This window comes from Vicugna pacos, chromosome 1 (genome assembly GCF_048564905.1).
Source record: "Vicugna pacos chromosome 1, VicPac4, whole genome shotgun sequence".
Classification (NCBI taxonomy): Eukaryota; Metazoa; Chordata; class Mammalia; order Artiodactyla; family Camelidae; genus Vicugna; species Vicugna pacos.
In genome coordinates this window covers 85,232,290-85,254,866 of record NC_132987.1, presented here as the reverse complement: position 1 = coordinate 85,254,866, position 22,577 = coordinate 85,232,290, and the positions used below count along the sequence as shown (strand labels likewise).

At 42.0% G+C, this 22,577-nt stretch overlaps 1 protein-coding gene across 1 annotated transcript in view; it reads left to right on the top strand.

Moving 5' to 3' along the window:
• The window catches only part of CRYBG3 (crystallin beta-gamma domain containing 3), a 103,181-nt gene that overhangs the window by 7,805 nt on the left and 72,799 nt on the right, over positions 1 to 22,577 (top strand). The window contains exon 2 of the mRNA XM_031672287.2: positions 9,036 to 9,102. Within this exon, the coding sequence (XP_031528147.1) occupies positions 9,036 to 9,102 (67 nt within the window). The remainder of the gene's footprint in view (positions 1 to 9,035; positions 9,103 to 22,577) is intronic.

The window sequence follows — 22,577 nt, the reverse complement described above, 5'->3', positions numbered from 1 at the left end:
GGCAGCTCAGGGCTCTCTCAGTCTTGATTATAAAGTGAGGGAGGTGGCCCTCATTTCTAAGGTCTCTTCCAGCTTTAGCATGCCACTCAAAACTCCATAGGGTAATGGGTGTGTACAAAATAAAGAAGTATGTCTTGTAGATTAGGAAGACTTGTACTGGAAAGGTCACATGTGAAAGTGTATGGGGTATTTCCTCTATGTGGTCCTAACATTTGATCATTTGATTTAAACACCTACCTCACCAATGTTTTTAACAAGAATTCATTCCGTACCACTTGTGCCAGGCACTGTGCTAGGCTCTGGGGATCCAGTGCAGTATGGTCTTTGGCTCAAGCACCCATGCAGTTTTGTGGGGAAGGCAGACATAGCACAAATCTTTCTTCCACCCTTAAAATAAATACCGAGTTGTTACACGGGACTGTGGCACATGTCATAGGTGTGGGCCCATTCTTGAGACTCCCCTCTTAGAAGAAACTGTTTTAATCTTATTTAACTTGTTTCTTCTATTCTTTCTGTATGTATGTCTATTTACTATTCTTCCTTGATTTATAAACTTTAGACAATTTATATTGATTCCTGGTTATGGTAGGTGAGGACTTAGCTATTTTACCTCTTCCCACTTTTCTTTGTTCATTCAGCCAAAATAAGTGTTATAATTTTGGGATTAAATAGAAAATCATTCTTTCCACTTATATAAAATATAGTTTTGGTTTCGGTGATACAGCATGCCTTTTAAGGAGCTTATCTTTTATATGTTCTTTATGACAAGTAGCATAAATGGCAGTGCCAGAATGACGTGAATATGGCATTTGAGTGCTCTCACAAATACCAATTTTGTGTGATTTCTACAAGATATATGTTAGAGATTTCTGCTTTACTCTTTGTATTAAAATGTATACAAAACACGGATACTACATTAGTGGCAGACTGTAATTTTTTTATAACTGCCATGATGCTTATGACAAGAAATAAAATACTTTGAATTTCACATTCTGATAACTGGAAACAGATTAGGTGAGGTGTTAACTCTCAGCTTTTTATTGTCTTTGTTATCATAGCACCAAGGAGCACACCCTGGCTGAAAGGGTGGCATTGTGCTATGTTAGTCAAAGCCGAAAATGTGTACGGTAATAAATTTGATTGTTCCATTGTTCTAGGTAGGCAGATAAGGATCTTACTTGGCAATGCTGGATTTATTACGATACAAGAAATTGCCATTATGTACTATGTGTGCTACTAGTATTTAGTTGTCTATTCTAAATTCATTGCTTGCATTTTTTCCACTGCCTTGTTTCTATTTGTTTTTTGAAATCAACTGCAATACTTGGGGATTTTTTTTTTTTTGCCTTTTAATAGTAATATATCCTTTTCTAAAACAGGTATGAAATGATAAGAAAATCAAAAAGAAAAAAAGCAGGACTCATATATAACCCTGTCCACTGAGACACAAGTACTAGATTCTTCTTGGTCATTTCCTGTGCACATATCTGCAGGTATACATATTTTTAGAAAAAGTAAGTTCTCTTTAGGGTTTTGAAACTTGAATTTCTTTTTTCACTTAACAATGGTGCTTTTACATTTTCTGCGATAGTTATATACACTTATATAAACTATAAGAATAATTTTCAATTTAATCCTTTAAAAAATCTTAGATGTGTCAATCACTTTTTCTGATTTGAACATCTAACTACGTCTCCGCTTACAGAGGTTTGTATTCCGATGGGAGAGGGCAGAAAGTAAACAAGTCCTACAGATTTATCTGTAACATGCTTTGAAGTGGAGTGCAGCAGGGTGAGGGAAGGGGACATGGTGGAAGTGGTGAGTCCGGAGTGAGGTGCAGATGGGATGGTCGTGAGAGGTCTCTCTCCTGGGCAATATTTAGCCAAAGACCTGCATGATATTTGGGAGTGGGACATGAGCAAATCAGAGGAAAGGACTTTCCACGCAAGGGAATAGACAATTTCAAGGTCCTGGGGCAGGATCATGTTGACCAGATGCCAGAATAGGCAGAGAGGACAGATGGAAGGGAGCCAGGGGCCAGGTGAGGTTGGCCTTGGTAAGGCTTTGAGATGATGAGATTACTTTTTTTCTTAAAAAGAAGAATCACTTGGGGATGGGTTTGTATGTGTGTGTATGTATATTCTCACATTCTATCAGTTTATTGGTATATGGAAGAGTTTCCAGAGGAGGAGGGATTTGGGCTGGAGAAGCTCTGGGCAGCTCTGGGAATGCCCAGTCTTGCTGTTCTTGACCTCCAGTGCCCCTCTCTCAGGACAGTTTGTTGAATGGTTCATGAATGAGGGTCCCATTTTAGAAGGCAGCTGGAATACTGCTTTGAGTTTATGTCAGCAAAAGTTCAGGGTATTGATTCTGGTGGGGGGGGTTCCAGATGTTGAGGATCTGCAGGGTACACACGTAGAAGACCGTGGGGATGGAGCAGTTGCTGGTGTCATGTACGGATGGACAGCTCAGGTACCCATCAGACACACTGAGCTGCTCGCTCTGTAGCCTGGGATTAACTGTGATTATGGGTCTTGTTTTGGGAGCGTGAGATGGGAACAGGACACAAGTCAGCTTCGAGGTAGATAAATAAATTATAGGGGAGGGCAGTAGCTCTGGGAAAAAAAACTGTGGGAGGAGGCTAGGACCGCAGAGCCGCCGTGCTTCATAATCATGTCTGTTACCTCCTCCCTTCTCCCAGTTTCTCACCGGAGAGCTCTGAAATTCAAATGCCAGATGTTTGAGCTAAAATACATGCTGTTTGACTGTCTTAAAAGTGCACCTTTTAATTTGAAGCCCAGAAATAGCTATAACCACCTGTTTTATATTCTGTTAATGGTCATTAAAAAAAATACAAGTGCTGCTGTACTGCTGGCAGTCACTGTTTATGAACGGACAGTTGTCCAGATGGTTGTTTGCAAACCGTCGGAGTGGAGCTCTGTCTCTATCCCCACAGAAGCAGGGTTGGAGATGCTGGATGAGGCTCTGGGCCAGGGCACAAAAGTCAGTTTAATCTGTAATGTTCCTGCAGTGTAGCAGTAAACAAAGAGAACTCTGGAGCTTGTGCAAAGATGTGTTTCTAAGAAAAGATCCCCGAGGTAGTGTAGATGCCCCCAGGGCATGAGCAGACCTTTTGGAGGGTGTGGGGCTAAAGCCACACTATGTTTAAGGACCAAAGTAAGGGCTGGGAGGAGGGTGGAGTCTAAGGGACTGAAGGATGGTCCTAGTGTGGCCTCAGTCACTCTGAAATAAGGGACAGGAGAAGATTCTGCCTCCTTGTTGGAACAGCCTGGTATTATTTTGACTGGACTGCTTTCTTGGCCATAGTCTTTCTCTTCCTTTACCACAAAAGCCTCGATGTGAGTCTACCTGTTTCTTTTTCCACTTACCCTGCTATTGGAGGATCCTGTGGGGATTTTAGATCTGGCGGAGCACTGGTCTGACCCCTTCAATTTACATATTTGAAAAAAATCAGATCCAGAAAAGGGCATTTTGACAGAAGTGCCTTTTGTCCCTAAGGTGCTGTCCCTGAAACATACATGTCCATGTTGAATTTTTGCAAAGCATCTTGCTACTCATGACAATGGGGAAGGGAGTGGGGAGGGAAGAGACCCCTGCTTGTTCCATATTCTTTCTTCATTAGTCCTCCAAGGCTTTACTGAAGTACTATCACGTTTCAAGGGATGGCCACATTCTGGCTGCTTCTAGGGTTTCATCATAGGAGTTGTGTCAAGTTGCCTCTGAGGTGCGGAGCAACATGCCCGGAAGGAAGGCTGAAAGAAGTTGCGGTAGAGGAGATGCTGCTTAGTGGGCCAGGCTTCTGGAGCGAGCAGGGCTTTTTGTTAACAGGGGAGGAGAAAGCCATAGAGGGATGTACCCTGATTCTCTTTCCTTGTCCTCAGCGGTACTGCTGGTTCCTGTGCTGTGTGGACCATACCTTGTACAATGGAAGTGAAAATCAAGAGTGGGAAGAAAATCTCAGGTAGCAGCAGGCTGTCTGAGTGGGATGGAAGGGAGGCAGAGAAGGGAAATCCTCAGCAAAGTCCCCTAAGAATGGTGTAGGGTTCCTGGGGGCAGCGGACTGGGGGCACTGCTTAGAGGTAAGGCGATACCCAGATCAGGAACGACCTTCTATTAAATGACCTGAGCATCTTGGGATGCTCAGAATTAACAGCCAGTGATGTCATCAGTAGCAAAGATTGCCTCCTGGAAATGGCAAGAAATCATAGACTCAGAGATTCAGTGAGAAGTAGGCAGTCCTCTGGAAGACGGTTATGGAAGCTGCTTTAACATTTCCAGGTTTTTCTGATGCAGCCACAGTAACGGTGAGTGAGAAAAGAGACGGAGTAGATGGCGGTACCCAGCAGTTGTATTCCAGGACGGGGAGGAGTGAAGAGCTTTATCTCCCACACTGTGTGCTCTCCCCCATCTCCTTCTGTGTTCATTGACCTTCTAGGAAACTGTGTTCTTAGCACTTGAGGAACTGGCTCTGGTAGACGCCCCGCCACATCCCTTATGCTTCAGTCTGCGGTATACACTGAAAGAAGGGGATTTTTCTTGTTGGTCTCACTCAGCTCGCGATGCTCTGTGTGCTCACTAGGGTATCAGCTCTTCACTGGGGCCAGCTCTGCCAGGCATCGGTGTTGGAAAATGGGTAATGTTTCACGTGAGTGAGGTTTCTAAATAATTGATACCTACCTTTAAGTATCAACACATAACACACTTAAATAATATTAAGTGGAGATCCCTCCCACCAGATGGTTCTCTTCCCTGGGCAGCTCTCAGTTGCTGGTTTCAGCTGAATAGAGAGGGAGGGTCTCTGACCATTTATCAAGAATGCGGTCAGAGGGCGACCTGCGTCTGAATGACCCCGTGGAAGGGGAACTGGTTATTAAACATGTGGATTCCTGGGCTCCACTCCAGCTGGATCCTTAACTGTCAGGCCTGGATATCTACTTTATAAACACAGTTGCCCAGGTGCCTACAGTACACCTGGGTAGGGATTCTGAAGGAAAGAGGGCAAGGATTTTGCCTGGTGTGTTCACTGCTGAGCTCCTTGTACCAAGAAGAGTGCCTGGTACCTAAAAAGTTTGCAGTGTGTATCTGGTGAGTGAATTCGTGGCCTGGTTTTCTCCTTCTTATTTGCTATGAGTTAGGGAATCTTGTTAGAATTTAATAAAAAAAAAGTTTAATATAGCTTAAGTGACAGAATAGGGACTCTCTGTGTACATTATTTGAGCCTTAAAATGTAAATATGCCCCATTTTTTTTTATGGCCCAGAGGTTTGTTTTATTGTACGTCTGGCATAAAGTCAGTAGATGCTTAATGGTTGTATGTTGGGTTCCTGGTTTTTAGCTATGGTCCTAAGGTTGCTTCAGAAACGAGGAGTTTCTGTGTTACTTTGACCTTGATATTTGGACTACTTTGAAAGATTAATTTCCAGAGTCCTGTTAGCTGAGTAAGACTGAGGCTGCTTAGAAATACAAGGCAGTCCTCTGTGTGCCTACGTGTGGCTGTGATTCCTGCCGTGAGCAAAGTGTACGCATTCTAAAAATACTGCTATTGAAATAGTCCCAGGTCCCAGAGGGGGTTAAATTGTGAGAGAACAATAGGAGAGGCTTGTCGTCTTTCATAAGGTTTGAGATATCTGAATTTGAAATGTTTCTCTTTCCCTCATACTTTTGAGAGTCTGAGAGAACCACTCCAAGCCTTGTGAGATTTTTCTGTAATTTTTTTTTTTTTTTTTTTTTTTTTTTTTGCTGAGCAGACATCCAAGTACCCAGTGTTCTGAGTATCTTTATGGACTCTCTTCTGATTTTTGTGTGTTTTGTTTATAAATCAACTGAAAATATCTTTGTTCCTGTTGAGTAATTTTCTTCTCCCAGCCCCACTGCCTTCTTCAGATAAAGATGATGTGGATGAGAGTGGCTGGTGCATGCTTTCAGGAGCCGTGTGGACTAGGGTTTCATTAAGAAAAAGGACTAATGTGTCTTACTACGTTGTTCCCAATGGAACAGTGTTTTCTGATTCAGCACACACAAAGGGAGTGTATTTTATGTCAGTTATTTTTAAAATTCATTTAACAATATTTGAGTGCCTTCACAGTGCCAGGCACAATGTGAGGCTCAGGGATACAGCCATGAATGATATCATTCCTGAGTTAAATGAGTTCAAACTCTAGTTAGACAAGTGGACAACCAACCAGCCATTAGGGTAAAGAGCAGAAGTGCATGAGGGGTATCACTGGGTGCCGTGGGAGCACAGAATAATACTGGTTAAGATAGAACTAAATTGTAAAGGTTGAAGAGTTGGGCAGAGTGGGGAAGGGTGTTGCAGGCAGGAGAAGAAAGTGGTTGCTGGCATGTGAATTTGGTGTGATCTGAGAATGGGAGTTGGTTCCACACGACAGGTGTATCTGCGACCAGGTTGTGAACGTCTATACTAAGGACTCTTCATTTTATTCACCAGCTCCTGGAGGTTTACTGAAGGATTTTTTTGAACAGGAGACTGTCATGATTACATTAACGATCACATTGGCCAGGGAGAATGAATGGAAGCAGAACAGTCCTGAAGATGCCAGAGACAAATGAGGAAGGGACTCCAGTAAATCTAGAAAAGAAATGGGGCAAGCTTTAAGTAAGGCAGTGATTTTTATATATAACCCCAAGTTTTGAAATGTTGTTTGCTTTAAAACTCAACACATTTTTAAACTTTGGCTTAGCAATAAAATTCATGAAACGTAAACATAGGATATAAGTTTCAGAAAGTTTTATAAAGTGTCAAGTGTTACTTCTTTTAGTGATTTCAGCTTTAAATTCTTTAGTTGTTTGCGCAATACAAAATACTTATGTGCTGACTTACAGCTGTATTTTTCTGGCATTTTGTGTGTGTTTATAGTGCGGAATTAATTATAGCTACTGGAAAACACTGAGTTCTGCCTTAAATCCCTTGGGCGCAGAGCTGCATCTTCCGCAGAGCTCTTGTGCTGGAAAAGACGCTTCACTATTTTCATTTACAGCCTCACTGCAGCAGTAAGTTTATAGAAAGCCCTGTAAACACTCTGAATATAATTTCAGAAATCTTGAAGTAACAACTAGGATACTGAAGTTATAAATGCTTATATATTTAGGTAGTTTTTAGGTCATTCAACATAGATTACAGTTAGAACACTTAGGAAGTCATCAAGGCCAGTAGTGTTCATGATTATACCCCAGGTCCTTGCAGCATGCTCTTTCTACATGTAATTTGCCAGTCTCTTTTTCTTGATTCGAGCTTAAATAGACCAGTATTAATTGACATTTAATTTTTAAAAAACTGAATTGTAAACAACCTTGTGGCTAAAAATACACCTAGTAAAATAGGAAAAAAAAAAGAGATAAGAACCTATTCATATTAAAAATATTAACCATTTGAGACATTCTTACTTTATAGCTACGTATGTATGTATAGGTTACAGTTCTGTGTTGTACATTGTTATTTTTTCTGCATTTGTCTTTGTTTTTCTCTGTGCAATTTCCATGTGTCAAAACAAATAGCTCACATATTTATCTTATTTACATGCTTGTTTGTTCCTATTGGCGTTTAAATGGCTTAAGAGCATGGTTGTATCTTGTTGGACCTTGTAATCCTGCACAGAGTCTGAGACTTAATAAAATCCATTGTGTTTTCCAGATGTTCATGATCTCTTTATGTTTTCTCCCTTTTTTTTAAATCATTATTTGTTTCCTGGATAGTCTGCACAGTTGCACTGGGTTTTATGGGTAGAAAATCTAAGTAGCACAAATCATGTTCTCTCTTTCCATCCTGATCTTAGCTGTTGACCCCTCCTCCTTTCCATTTCCCCTCCCACCAGTCACCAGGATCCCTAGGCTGTTCCCCACTCTCAGTCATTCTCCTGCCTGAAGGCTTCCCAGGGCTGGTAGGACAGAGACCGCATTCTGCAACGGGTCAGACAGGTTCTTCATGGTCTGGCATCCACTAACCTCTGGTCTCATTCTCATCTCCAGCAGGATCACCTCTGCCTGTCACAGGTTCCTGTGCTCTGGTTTTATATTAAAAACAAGTAAACAGAACATGGTTTCCTGAAATGCCGTGTTTTCTATTACCCACTTCTCTGTGGGCACCTCACTGAGCAGGCAGAATTGCTGCCCTTCTTTGTTTCCTCTGTGTTCCATGATACTTCATGCATTCAGCAGTTACAGCTTGTACCTAACTGTATGATTACTTTGTTTGTGTATCAGTCTCCCCTACTAGACTGAGTTTTACAAAGACCCTAACCTACTGGTTCTTAAATCCTCAAGGCCAAGCACAATCCCCAGCACGTGGTAGTGTCATGAATATCTTCGGTGTGGAGCAACCCAGTTTGCCCAGGATCAAGGAAGGATGAAAGCAAAATAATGTGTAAACACAGAGATATATTTAGATCTAAAGTGTATGTGTGCCTAATAGGCAAAGTAGGTTATTATGAAATCTCATAAGACATCTGTGGAGGTATTCCAGACAAGACAATTAGAAGTAACTATCTGGAAAATCAGATTTTTAAGGTGACATCCGGGACACATTTGGGGTTAGATAAACCTGCATCTGTTTTGAGCAACCCCAGAACTCACTATATGTTTATAAAAATTTACTGAGTAGAAATATATTCAAAATAACACTCAGCATAGACATTAAAAGAGGTCAGGCAGCAGAGAGCCTTAGTATACATAAAGTAAAAGAATGCCAACATTCCCCAAGATTACGATAGTCGTGCACTGGTGCTCCTTTGTTCAGGTGCATCATTAGTGTGATGCTGGTCGTCAGCATAAGAAAAGAACAGCGCATGATGGACTCCCCAAATTGTCTGAAGCCTGGATGAGCATTTAAAGGGTCAAGACTCAAATCAACATATTCTTAGTACAGCACTTTGTGTATGAATCTTTTGAGCATTGCTATTAAAAAAAAACTTTTAATTTTTGCATTAAACTCAAAAACTGTATATGATTTTTGATAATTCTCTTTTAATTTCAGAAGAAACTGTGGTTTTTATTTTTCAGTGTTGAAAATGAGCCCATGAGCACAAGTCAGAAAAAGGAAAATGTACTTTCATCAGAAGCAGTGAAGGTATAGTTTTAAATTAATATTATTTTATATCAAGCAAATATTTTTCTTAATTTCTGCTCTTCTTTCTTCTTTTAGATTCTGCCATCTCATTTTACATTTCAAAAACAGCGTGGAGTCTTACTATTTTATGTGGAACTCCAGCCCAGCTCCACTGGACATTTGCATCTCGGGGTGGGCGCTGGGGGAGGGGGGCACCGAGGGGAGACTTCAGACAGTGGTTCTCTTATCTCTTATCTCAGCTGAGCCACTAACCAGCTGCGAGGCCTTCAGCTGAAGCATTTAACTTCTGTGTGCCTTGGTTTTCTAATCTGTAAATTGGATCATCTGACCTCTACAGTCTCTTTTTCCCTAGGAAGTACTTTGATTTTTGTTGTGTTTTCTCAGAAGCCACTGACAACTAATAGTGCTTTTGGGGGCGTAGAAGTTAGTGACATGTCCATACGTGTCATTAGTATGTGAAGATACGTTGTTCAGCTCACATATGGACTGACTGTCTCTGCATCTACGGGACAAGCATGGAAAGTGTATACTCTAACTTCTACCTATATAGTTACTGACTGATAGGTGTGGTTAGAAATCCTTGAGAACCACTAAACCTCGTGACATTTCTTTTTAGCCATAAGTGATTTTCTAGAAACTGGGTGTTGGAGTTGTTTTGGGGGTGTGAGGCCAGGTATATGATCAGGTATTGGTGGCTGTCACACATTCATGGAATTTAGTCCCAGTTATTTTCTTTTTACATGATTTGTGACAGCCAGTCAAGGAGAAAGCGCCTGCTTTCCAGGGGTTGCAGGGTACGTTAGCTTGGTCAGTGGGGGGACCAGAAAGTCATCTGAACTCTTCACTGCTGATACAGGGACTTTTAAGTATTATGAAAGGTCTAAAGGCCTTAAATATGGTAAAGATAAAGCTGTTTTCATTCTTTATTCTCACCTTCCACATCATGGTTAACAATATAAATTTTTTTGAAAGAAAGTTAATAAGTTAATATTTTTAACTTTATTGAAAGAAAAAAAAAAACAACCAGGATCACCTTGCTCCCACTACCTTTCTTCATTCCTTTGTGAATTTGGCTACTGAATCCTGCTCCCAGGTTTTGTAACACTTCCTACCTACTCTCTTGCAGCCAGTTGTTAGCCAGCTTGTTGGTTTACCAGTGCACGGGCTCTGCAGCTTTCTTCCTCTCCTTTGGTTTTTACAGGTCCTGAGTTGCCCTACTTCAAGATTTTTACTTCTAGTTCTCCACATGCAACCTTGCTGTTGAGTTGTTTCACAGGAAGTACGTCTGTTAAATTCTGAGATCTCAAACTTCAAAGATTCTTTGGCTGCCAACTCCTGTCATTCCATCTCTCAGTCCCTCGTTGCCTCTGCACCCACCCTTGACCGTCAGCGAACCTTCCTTCCTTCCCTACTCTCTTGTCTCTACTTGTTCGCCTACTCAGCCTGTGACTCTTAGGTCCCACTTCAGCAACTCATCTCACCGAAAAATAAACCTTGAGTCCTCAGACTTGGCCCTCAGACTTCAATTTCCAGTGGTCCTGCTTTCCACCTGCAGAGATCTGCTCCAGAAAGTCACATCTTTGTGGCTTCAGTGAGGATACATGGTGGACAAATATAGTGGCTGGACCTCCATGATTACAGTCTTTTCTATCCATTCTTAATATCCGTTTGAATGCACAGGATAGTTTCAGTTTGGAATTTGGGCCCCCAAGTAAATACAGTCCATTGTCATGGGACTGTTTCTCCCATGATTGGAGGCCTGTGGGATTACTTCTGCATGGGCAGTCTGGTGAGCCCATAATAGGAAGGGCACCAGGGCTCTCTCACTGGGGTAGCATAAGCATGTTGGCCCATGTAACTTTTTTTTTTTAACTTTCTGGAAACTACTGGTAGGATTTCTTCAACTTGGCTACACAGACGCAGTTGTTGTGGGACCTGTTGCTGCCAGGAATCAAAAATACATTATTTTGCAGGTTACATCCCATTATAGGTTATTAAAACGTATTGGATTTAATTCCTTCTGCTATATAGTAAATCCCTCTTGCTTCAATTTTTTAGAAAAGTGAAAAAATACATATTTTGATAGTATCAGTAGTCAGCCCCATACCTTGGGGTGGGGGTAAAAATGTTAGCAACAATATTTATGATCTCGCTATTTTAAATAGTTTCACTCTAAGTTTTTTTTTTCATTTAACAAGTGGCATAATACATGCATTTGTTTTCTCACTAATGAATGGTTTTCTGAAACATAGCATTCCCCTGATGTGACATTTCTTGCCACGCTTCCATCTTCTTAACCTGAATTTTATGATAATGCCTTCCGTGATGAGAAAAAAATGTGCACCGTTTTCCCTCTTGATCGTAAACTGTAACAGATTTACGTATCGTACATGTTTTTATACATTTCTTTTTGTGAGTATTTGACCTTGAGATACCGAATCAAGATGTTGAAGATTGTTTTGTTGTAAATTTAAGCTACAAAAAATTAATTGCGTTTTTCAAACAAGAGACTACAGCAGCTTTGTTTTCTTTGGACATCATTAGATTCTTAGTTCTTAAAATATCACTTATATGCTGTACATATTTTGCTGTTTTGCTAACGTTGGTAGCTATTTCTCACCCTTGCATCTACCATTCCACTGAAATATATATTTCTTCTTTATAAGTTAGGTTTTTATATCTAGCTGGCAAAACCTTCAGATAGTGACTCCACATTCTACCTTTATTTTTCTGTGGGGCCTACAGTCTTGTCTGGTACCTTAGGCTCTTGATGCATTCGTGTATACTGTTATTTAGAAGAGAGGGAAGGCATGTCCCAACGCCCTGCTCCGTTCTTCCTACTTTAGAGGCACGTTCATTCCCTTCCTTCCTTCCAAGGCTAAGCTCCCTAAAGCCCCCTGCTAGTGGTATTCGTGTCTCATTTCCTGCCCCCTCTTGGACCTCACCTTCACTGTGTTCATCTCTCCGTCTTCACTGGCTTTTTCTGTTTCTCTCTAAATATATGAAATTTAAAAAAATTTATTTTTCCTTTTATGGGTCTGGTTTCCTTTCAGTCTATCATTTCATTTTATTCCTACCCTTTTCCAAAAATTTCTTGAGAAAGTCTGACATAATCACTGTTTAATTCTTAACGCTTTCTAATCTGGCTCCTGTCTCTCTAGCTCCCTTACACCTGGGGAGACTAGTACTGTGCCTGGCACACATGTTATAGTTGTTAAATGAGTGAAAATCATTTCATGAAACTCTGACCGCTTGCTAACCATCAGTGGCCTTTTCTTAGTTCTTACTTTATTTAACCCATTGAGACACTTGATTTTCTAAGTCTTGTCTCCTTTCCAGAAATTTTCCTTTTTATATTTGCTCTTATGATATTGTACTTTCGTCTTTAAATTCCTGTGTCTGGCCATCCCTTCTGTTGTCTTCACTGATTCTCTTCTGGTTAAATTACTTTTCATGTTGATGTTTCCCAAAGTCTTTAACTCTCCTCAGTATCAACATTCCAAAGTAGTATTGTCCAATCGTATTATTGCTTCATCTTTTGGCTCTCAGATCTCTACCTGACATCCCTCTTGAGATCTAGACTTGATCGTTCAGAGTTCCAGACATTTCTATATGGATGGCCTTTGATACCTGAAATTCAGTCTGCCCAAAAGTCTCAGTATTTTCAGAGATGTTCTCTCTGTATATATTTATTTGGAAGGTGAAGTGGTGAGAAGGAGGGATTCTGCTCGTTTAATTGCTTGGGATGGAGGAAGAGCCCTAGGGGTCAAGTACTCCATTTGGAGATTTTCAACCAAACTGTACTTTAAATTCCGTGCCTCACATTGCCCTAAGTAGTGGCTAGTTTCTTCCAGTCGTGCTTTTTCTGGTGGTCTGTTGATAATCTGTCTATAGATTGTTTCCCCTTATGATCAGACTTCCCCGTTGCTGACACTTGGGCAGAAGCTTCTAGTCAATTACCCTGCCTTTGTCTGCGTTTGCCTTCTAAACCTTTTCTGAAATCTCTTACCTGCTAATATCTACTGTCTTCCTCTGTATTCCTCACTTTAAAAAAATCCCTTTATTGTCGTTTTAGAGTGTTTTGTACAAGAGAAGAAATCAGTCTGTGGTTTATCTACAGTGTTAATCAGAATTTTTATCTCTTTTTGTTGTTGAAGAAAGTGACTCCCAGAGAGACTGTCACTTGACAAAACTCACACTGTTCCTTAGAGGAGGCTAGAGAATTCAGATGCAGTTCTGTGCCATACTGCTTCCCATTTGTGAACTTAATTTGTAAGGTATATTTATAAACTTAATTTACCAAAAAGAAATCATGTTAAAAATTAAAAGGACCATGGCAGTAAGTCTGTTTTCAGAATGAGTCATGAGCTAAATAAAGTGAGTTAAACCAGGACCATAGATTACGGACTTTCCAAACCAGGCTTAAATAAATTGATGATTATTAGGCTTGTTCTCAACAGCTTGACATCTGCTTTATATAAAATTTAACTCTCACCCCACTTTAGAGTGGTTGCTCATAGCTGCTCACATAGCGCTGGTGAAGTTTCTGGCATCTTTTAAGAGGCCATGGTTGATATTTGCCTGTGATGGTTCCTATGGATAACCAAGGAGTACCAATCTAGTGCAAATTTCTGTTAGTTATTAATGATTCATAACTCCTATTTTTAATATTATAATAAGTAAATAATTTCCTAAAAACAGCCACACATTTTTAAATTATTACCACTATTTACTGATACGAAAAAATGGAAGAATTGTAGCTCAAGAATATCTCACTGAAGAAAAATAGTCACAAATGGTTCTTTACATCCATGCCTGTATTGAGGGTACAGCACACTGTTTAGTAAGATGAATATATTAAATTATGTATCTGTTCATTTTTTGATTTGTGTAATTCTTCTTTAGTGTTTCCCCCACCCCAACTTTTTCTTGGCCAGAAGTGAAATGGTAGTCAAATTTAAATAGATTAAATGTCTTCATGATTAGAAGAAATTTAATTACTGGACTAATTTTTAAAATAAATTATGGCCTTGCTACATGTTTGCTATCCTTTTTTCCCCCCAATGATGCAGATAATAGCAATATGACATCAGTTTAACATAAAGATTTTCACATTTTTCTTTTTCAAACACAGGAGCTCTTAAAAATTTTTTTTCAGCTATAATTGGATTTGGAACCCTGTGTATGAACAGATCAAAGCAAAGCTCCCCTTTTGGTGACCGGAATGAGTGGCCTGGAGGGAGCCTCACAGCCCCTGTCCTGCCTCTGCCAATGGCGGCATCTCCTTAGAACAGTCTTAAAATTACATGTGTGGTGATGGAAAGAACGCAGTCTTTGGAGTCAGGCATGACTGGGCTTCGGTCCCAGATCTCCATGTGATAGCTTTGTAACCTTGGAAAGTTTACTCAACCTCTCTGAATGTGGTTTCGCTGATCTGGAGTGGGAGTGTTCAATCCTTATTTTATGGAGGTGTTTTAGAATGAACTGAGGTAACGTGTGAAGCGCTGCACGGTACCCGACACAGAGAAGGTCCTCACGGAGAGTTGCCTTCTTGCCGTGTAAAATCTGACTATAGCTTGGGGTCTAACCGTTTGCTTGAGAGTGGTACTGGCTTTTTCTGGGTGAATAGTAGAGGACTCAGCTACTAGAAACATTGATTCTCTATAGAATTTGAAAAGAAGGCGTATGTGAACGTTTACATATTAAACTTCAGCTGGAAATCAAAAATTCTCACCCTTTGATTGCTTCTGTAGAGACTGAGTGCTGTCAGGGTGCCTGAACTGGAGATGGCACTGTGTGTCGCTGTGCCATCTCGTCACCAAAGGGACTACCAGGGCTTAAGCCTGTTGGTCTGGCTGGCGCCGGTCTGGGGCCCGGACTGTGCGGAGTTCTTGGATATTGAATGTATTGTGAGGGATCTGGTTTGATTTGCGACAGTTCCAACCTGTCAGGCCCTGGAATGGTCCTGCTCTGTGGTGTGATAGAGCACCTTACCAAAATGGAAACTGAGGATGAAGGGTCACGTACACACTCAAGATTTTTCTGAGTAAGTTTGTCTCCACCATTGCCGGATACTGATTTGAGAACTTTAGAGGAAAGTTCTCATAGAATTAAAAACATATGTTAGTCTTGCTCAGTGTTTGCATAGCAGGACGGGATGGCTATTCCCCTGTGTGATGTCATCTTGTTCCTGTCTCTTCTCACTACACACACCTGCCCTGGTTTCTGCCTGCATCTTAGCCTGTGGTGAAGCTCACATCTGTCCCTCCAGCCCAGTGTGTGTCTGAGCTTCAGGGTGATAGAGCCAGCCCTTTGATGGACCTTTCCTGCAGATGTTGCTGGGTGTGAGATTTGACTTACTCAAAGTTGAATTCAGTATATTTTATCCTAATTTCCTCCTCTTCCTGCATTCCCTATTCCGCTGAAAGGTCCTGCCAGTTACCCAGTCTTGACATCAGGCAATGATTCTGCCCTTCGTTTCCCTGCCCCCTGTGCCAGGGCCAGCCCTTCCCACGCACACTCCGCTACCACGGCTCAGACTTCTCTCATTTACATCAGCAATTTTCACCCGTATTTTTTTTTTTCTCTGACACAGATGATAGATGACTGGCTTGGGTCACCTGTAGTTGAGAGCACTGATTTGGTACACTGTACATAACTATACCCCTTTATCAGAAATTTTGTAGAAATGAAGGTGACACCAAGTGTAACCTTGGTTCCTTTCTAGAGCAGTTTTTTAAATGAAGTTTCAGCTTTCTAATTTTAGTAACAAATTATTTGTGACATCCCAGAACTGATCACAACACTGGTGGGTCATGAGGTAAAAGTTGCAGATAATTCTTTGTTATGTTAAGTGATGACCAGCTTAGCAAAATATTTGGTGGCAAACCTGCTTTCCTATTTACTTTTTTTAGTGGGGAAAAAAGTTCTGTAATAAAAATGTAATGTTTTCTTCCAAGCAAAATTACTTTAACAACAGGGGTATAAATAGCTCACCTTTGCACCCTAACATTAGCTGTAAAATCCATTTATTGAAAAATATTATTCATGCAAATATGTGTCAGTAGTCTATATAGAGTTAATCAGACAACTTACCACAAACTAAATCCATTATGATAAAGATAAACAGTGATTTTTATTTAAAATTACAGCACTACTTAAATTATAGTTAACTCAAGACATCAGTAGTAATAAGGTGATAAATATTTTCCTCAAAGTTCGGGAAATTTCAACTATTGGTGGTAGAATTTTAAATATTAGCAGATGTGCCAAGTAATGTGTTGTGGCAGAGGTCTTAGGAGAAAACTAACTAGAATTCTCTAGTAAGCAGCTGGTTTTAGTTTATGAATACCAGATTTGGGTAACTGTTAATGATTTAGTTAACAGCCTTACTCATGATGAAAGCGTGAAATTGTTAGCCTTCACCTTGTGGTGACAAGGAAAAATAGGATTTTAGGATTACTGATTGGAAGAACATATGTATAGGTCGTTTCCATTCTGGAAAGCCTGAGTTTTAGTAGGACTTTTCTAGGCAAAGAGGCCAAGGGACAAGTGATTTCAGCAGTGATGACAGCATTGGGCAGAGACATACCTGTAGAAGACAAAGAGGGAGCAGGAGGGGAGGGGAGAGGAAAAATGCTCCTGAGACTCCTGAGCGTGCACATGGTGATGTCAGGCACTAGGAGCGTTGTGAGTGGCAAGAGGTGGTGTCAGAGAGAAACACAGGGGCTGGATCCACCAAGACCTTGAATGCCACGCTAGGGAGTTTGAATTTTATCCTGACAGCACTGCACGGCCATTGGAGGCCTTTAAGGATGATCCAGTTTGAATTCTAAAAGATAGCTCTGGCTTTTGTCTGGAGAGCAGACCTGGGAACTTTAGGAATGGAAGTGAGGAAACCAGTTGTCACTCACTGCCAATAGTATTCGGGGGAGAGGTCATGGTGTCTTGGTGTTTCATCTGACTTTTTAACAAGTGGGAATGTTACAGTTTATAGAAAATGGAAGAGTAGAGACAGCACGGTCAAGTTCAGTTTGGGATATACTGAGTTTGAGGTTCCTGTGAAGCATCCAGGTGGGTACAGATGTCTGGTCGATAGTTGGATATATAGTCTGAGTTAGGAATACAAATCTGGGAATAATTTGATTCATCTAACCTGTGGGAAATGAGACCTCATAAGAAGATCATGAAGGTAAAGCAGGTCCAGGCTGGAAGTTGGGGAAACATGGTGTGTAAAGGATGGCTAGCAGGATGTGAACTTGAAGGAGATTGAGAGAGTATTCAGGAAGAAGGGAAACAGGCTGATGTCAGGAAGCCAAAGGAGGATTGGTTTTCAGGACACCTCCTGTAGGCACATCATATGAGACCAGGGCAGAGGAAAAGTACATTTGAATTAGCAAGTAGGGCAGTGAGATGATGGTCATAGCACAACTGGGGAGGAAGCCAGATTGCAGGGGCTAAAGGAGTCATTGGAAGGAAAGGGAAAGAAGGTGGTGAGGGCTGGTGACTCCTTTTAAGGAGGTTGGTAGTGAGGAGAGAGCAAGGCTGCCCCTGGACTCAGCCTTTTGAATGGTGGGCTTCCAGAAGGTGCAGATGAGGATGTGAGGTTCCTGAGGAAACATCAAAGATCATGAAGTGGTGCTCTGGTGAATTCTTGGAGGAGGAGCCCTTCCTCCCTTCATTGTGGGACAGAGGCGGCTGCTACGGTGCAGGTAGAGGAGAGGTGGAGGCAGAACTGTGAGAGAGGGTCCCCGTGCAGTAGAGGGAAGGGTCCTCTGCTGAGCGAGGGATGGGATGGTGGAGGGGGCGTGGCTTAAGGGATGTGGGGAGGGTTTGAAATAGCTGCTGTGGAAGACCAGGAAGGTGCAGACTGATTTCCAGCAGAGGCTGTAAATCGTGGCTTGTTGGCAGCCCAGATCTGCATTGCTATGCATATCCCTGCGGATTTTTAAAGCAGGATGCATTCACTTATGTGGAAAAGATAAAACTGGAACTTTTCTGGGTGAGGATGACTGAAGAACAGACAGAAGAGGCTTTGAGGGGGTTAGTCGTATTTGATGGCCAGATAGAAAAGATACGGAAATTTGTGGGAACTGAAAGGGACACAGTAAGAGAGCACAGAAGCTGTGCTGAGGCAGAAGAACTGGTATGGTGGGTGCACCCGGGCCAGTGAGTAAGAGAGCTGGAAAGATGAGAGGGTGTGCACACTCGGGAATGCCTGAGACTGAGATTCAGAGGTTGGGTGGTTATAGGTAAAGACAAGGGTCAGGGTTAGCCAAAGGGTCAGGTAGAGCAGAAGTGGAGGTCATTGGACTTGAGGGTCATATGGAATGGGGATGAGGGTGTTCTAAGGATACCCCAGCTATGCACAGTGAAGGCAGAGCCCGACCACGCCAGGTGCTTGACACTGTAAAGGAAGAGTCATCGGGCAGACTCTTTGGTGATGCTCTCTACCCCTTGACCTTGTTCCCTGTGCCAGTCACCATGCTGAGACAGCACCTGCTAGAGCTACTCAATGAGGAGACGAAGTAAGGCTAATTAGGCCTGCAAATAAGTTCTTCCATCACTAGAATGTAGGCTCTGTGAAAGCAGGGCTGCGGGTATGTTTTGTTCACTGTTGCATCAAAGCACAGAGTAGTATCTTGCTGTTCACTGTTTACTGAATGAATGGATGCTTTGAAGTTGGCACTGACCCTGGCTGCTCCTTGGGACACGCGGCTGCAGCCTTTTGCTGCATTCCCCCGAAGCACTCTTCCAAGTCATCTCTGCCTGGGGAGCTCAGACCCCAGCTCCACCTCCGCATCCCTCCATCAGCTCATCGTCTCTCCCCTCACCTTGCGGAGGTCAGAGCCACTTGTTGGGCCGTGCTCACTGTCTGCTCCCCCTCACAGGATTGCTCAGGCTTTAGCTGCTCTCTTACGCTGTGCTTGAAGGAGGAAGCATCCCGGCTCCTCTCCAAGGCTAATGCCTTCCCTTTATTAGAAGAGTTGGCGACTGCACTGGTCTCTTCACCTCATCACCTGCTTTTCTTTCTGGAACTCATCAGCCTTCTCTTGTACGGCAGTTATTCCCTCCGCAACGGGGGTAGAAGTGACCCTTAAAACAGGAATAAAGGTCTGTCTGGGACCTTAAACTGTCACCTTGTTTCTAGTTAAAAAAAAAAAGTCTCAAAAGTATTGCCTTCTACATACTGACTGTTCCTATTTCCTTGCTGTGTATTCACCGTTTAACACCTTGAGTTCAGGGCTGTTCTCACAAATTCCTGAGCTGTTGTAACTCTCTCTCCTGCATTCCTAGGGCTTCTCTACAGTCCTGTTCCTTCATGTGTTAATCCGACAAATATTTAAGCACCTCTTACTGTCAGGCACATTTCAAGATGCTAGAGATACTACAGTGAATAAAACAGACCACAGACCCTGCCCTTGGGGCTTTTATTTTCCAGAGAAAGAAACAGATAGTAAATCCGTGTGTATGTGTGTATTTGATACCAGCAAGTGCAAAGGAGAAAAAAAGGCAGGGAGGGGGTATAGGCAGTTTCAGAGTAGACAAGTTTACTATTTCAGATGGAGTGACTGGGGGAACTTCCAGGGAAGAGATGACTGTTCAGTAAAGGTCTGAAGGAGGTGAGGGGAGTGGGTTACAGAACGTTCTGGGGAAGAACATTCTACGTGGAGGGAAGAGTGAATGCACAGTCCCCGAGGGGTGAGGCCTCCTGTGTGGAAGAACAGTGAGGAGGACAGACCTGTCCTTCTTAGCCTCTCAGTGACATTTGGCCTTTGCTCCTCTTTGCTTTTGGAAATATCCTTCGTCCTTTGCCAGTGGACACCAGCATTCTGGAGGGGTGACTTCTGGTTTTGACCTTCCCCATCTCTTTCACAGCTTTCTTCTCTTCCTTGTGTCTGCCTTTTAATCACCGCCCCCCCGCCCCACCCCAGGCTCTTTTGTTGGTCCCTCTTTCCCCTGCACACACTGTGTATCATTAAGTTGCATTCTTAACTGTGCTCTGACTGCTCCACCAGGGGACCAGAAATTCAACATGTTTGACAACTAAGTAGTTTGTTACCTGACCTCCCCTGACTCCCACAAAGGCCCTAATCTCGCCTCTACTATCTGTCTTATCCATTTTTGGCTTAACTACTTAAATAGTTTCCTAGTTTAGAAAACGTCGTCATCTGTGGCTTTGTTCTCGCTCACCCTCCGCTTCTGGCTGGTCATCTTTTCTACTTCGTTCTCTGTCCTCCGTGGTGGCCCAGTCTTCTTGCCGTAAGAAACATACTTCACACTTCTGTCTTTGTACTTGCTCTACCCTGGGTCTAGAATGCGCTTCTCACCCGTCAGGAGCCAACTCACATGTTTCCTCCTCTGGGCAGTGGACTGTCCCCATCCCCAGCCAGGTAAATGTTGTCCTCCGTGGTGTGTGCCTCCATGGTGTGCATACCTGTGCTAAGCCTCACACAGTGATACGACGACGTGTATCTTGCTGGACTATAAGCTCCTTGAAGCCACAGCTAAGTCTTATTGATCATTGTACCTAATGCTTTCCTGTGTTTCCCTGCATTGTGCACATGGCAAAGAGAATGGATAGATGGACAAGTTTGGACCCAAGGGCACTGCATTACAACATATTGAGTACGAAGGGTGAAAAAATAACTTCCCAAGATTACATGTGCCTTTGTCAGTAGCCTTTATATGTTATGTGCAGAATACCAGCATCTTTGTTGGCAACTGGAATCAGTGTCTTTTGTTGGTGTTTGCTTGAATCCTGAGTGCATTCATTCTGGTACTCACTTGTGGGAACAAAGACCTGTTGGCAGGTGACAGTGGCTCTAGCTTGTGGCAGGGCTGAGCTTCACTGTTCTCTAGGCTGAGGGCAAAGAACAGCTGTTTTAGATCAGACTTTAAAATGTAATTATAAAAATACAGAATTTGTTGTGTTCACTTTGAATAGCAGTGCTCTTTTCTGCTAATTTTTTTCCTCTAAATTTACATTTTTGTTATTGTTGCAAGTATTTTAATTACCAATACAGATTTCTCATAAGATATTGGAGAAAAATTAAGCAATTAAGACATTTAAGGAAACTGAAAAAATGCTCTAGTAAATTTAAGATTTGGGGATTCTTAAATAGCAAAGAAGCGAAAATTGAGGGAAAGGCGAAACAAGTGATTTTTTAAAAATTCATATTTATTGCCCTAAAAAGATTAAATATGAAGGCTTTCGCTGCTTCAGCAAAATGTATCTTCCTGCTTAGAAAGGAATCTACTATATTTTAAAAGGAATTGTCAAGTAAAAATAATTGAGGCAATCAAATAAATAGTATTTTTGACAGAAAACATTTGTCTTGAGATTTTATTGATGTCAAAAATGTAATCTCCATGCTATCAAAGTTTTCCTTTTTTTTGTTTTTTAAATGGTTGCTCCAATTTTATAAAACTCCTTTGTGGATCTGCAGCATTTTGAGAATATTTATTTTAGTGAGTAGCCTGTGGCTCGCTTTCCTCCAGCAGCTCCCCAGGATGAGCAGTGGTTCATACTAGTTACAGAAAAGAAATCACTGTTCTATTCATGTTATACAGTCTTGGTTCACGTGGAAGCAGAAAAAGAGACTGTGGGCAGCCGTCACAACAAATTAAATGTAGTAGTTAAAGGACAAAAAATGTTTACCTTTCATATACATGATCACTTTCAAAATGCCCCCCAGCCCGTTTCCTGCTGCCAGAGTGAGAGGCTCTTTATGCTGTTTCCATGAGGAGAGGGCATAATTGGCTCACAGGGCGGGCCCCCAGAAAGAGCAGAAGGCTGGGTGGGTGAGGTGGAGACGTGTGGGGTCGAGTCGCAATTGAAACCAATAAAAGGTGAGACTTTGAGTGACTCCAGAAGGCTGGTGATATTCTAAATGTAGAGACTCACAAGTTATATTAAGGTTCTAACACATAGAAGAATACTATGTGTTTACTCAAAAATATCCTTGACTCTTAGGGTGGGAACAAACTTAAAATATTGTCCGCTTGAAATGAATTTCTTGGGCTAATAGGTTCTAAACATTTTCTCAACCTTTCCTATGCCAGTTTTAGTGGCTCATGGGACAATTCTTTAAACTGTTTTGAATTTGGATTAAAACATGGAACGAGGTGAACAAATGACATTATAGTTACTATGCTCTTGCCTTCTTGAAGGTGAGCTCCTTACAAAACTTGATCCTTTGAACGTACAGTGCCCTAAGGTGGTTTTACCTTGGCGACTTGATATTTTTCTGACTCACATTTGAGCTTCCCTTTTATAAGGACTTGTGAGCATGACATCTGACAGATACTATCAGACCGCATTCCTTTTACAAGTAGGTGAGTGAGCTTGTTCGGAGGCAGGCGGAATTGGCTCACTGGGCTGCAGCTAACGAGGCTTTGGGGAAGAGCATGACGGGGAGTGCCCACGTGCTTCTGACAGCAGCCCAGCCCTCCTCACACTGAGTCCACGTGAA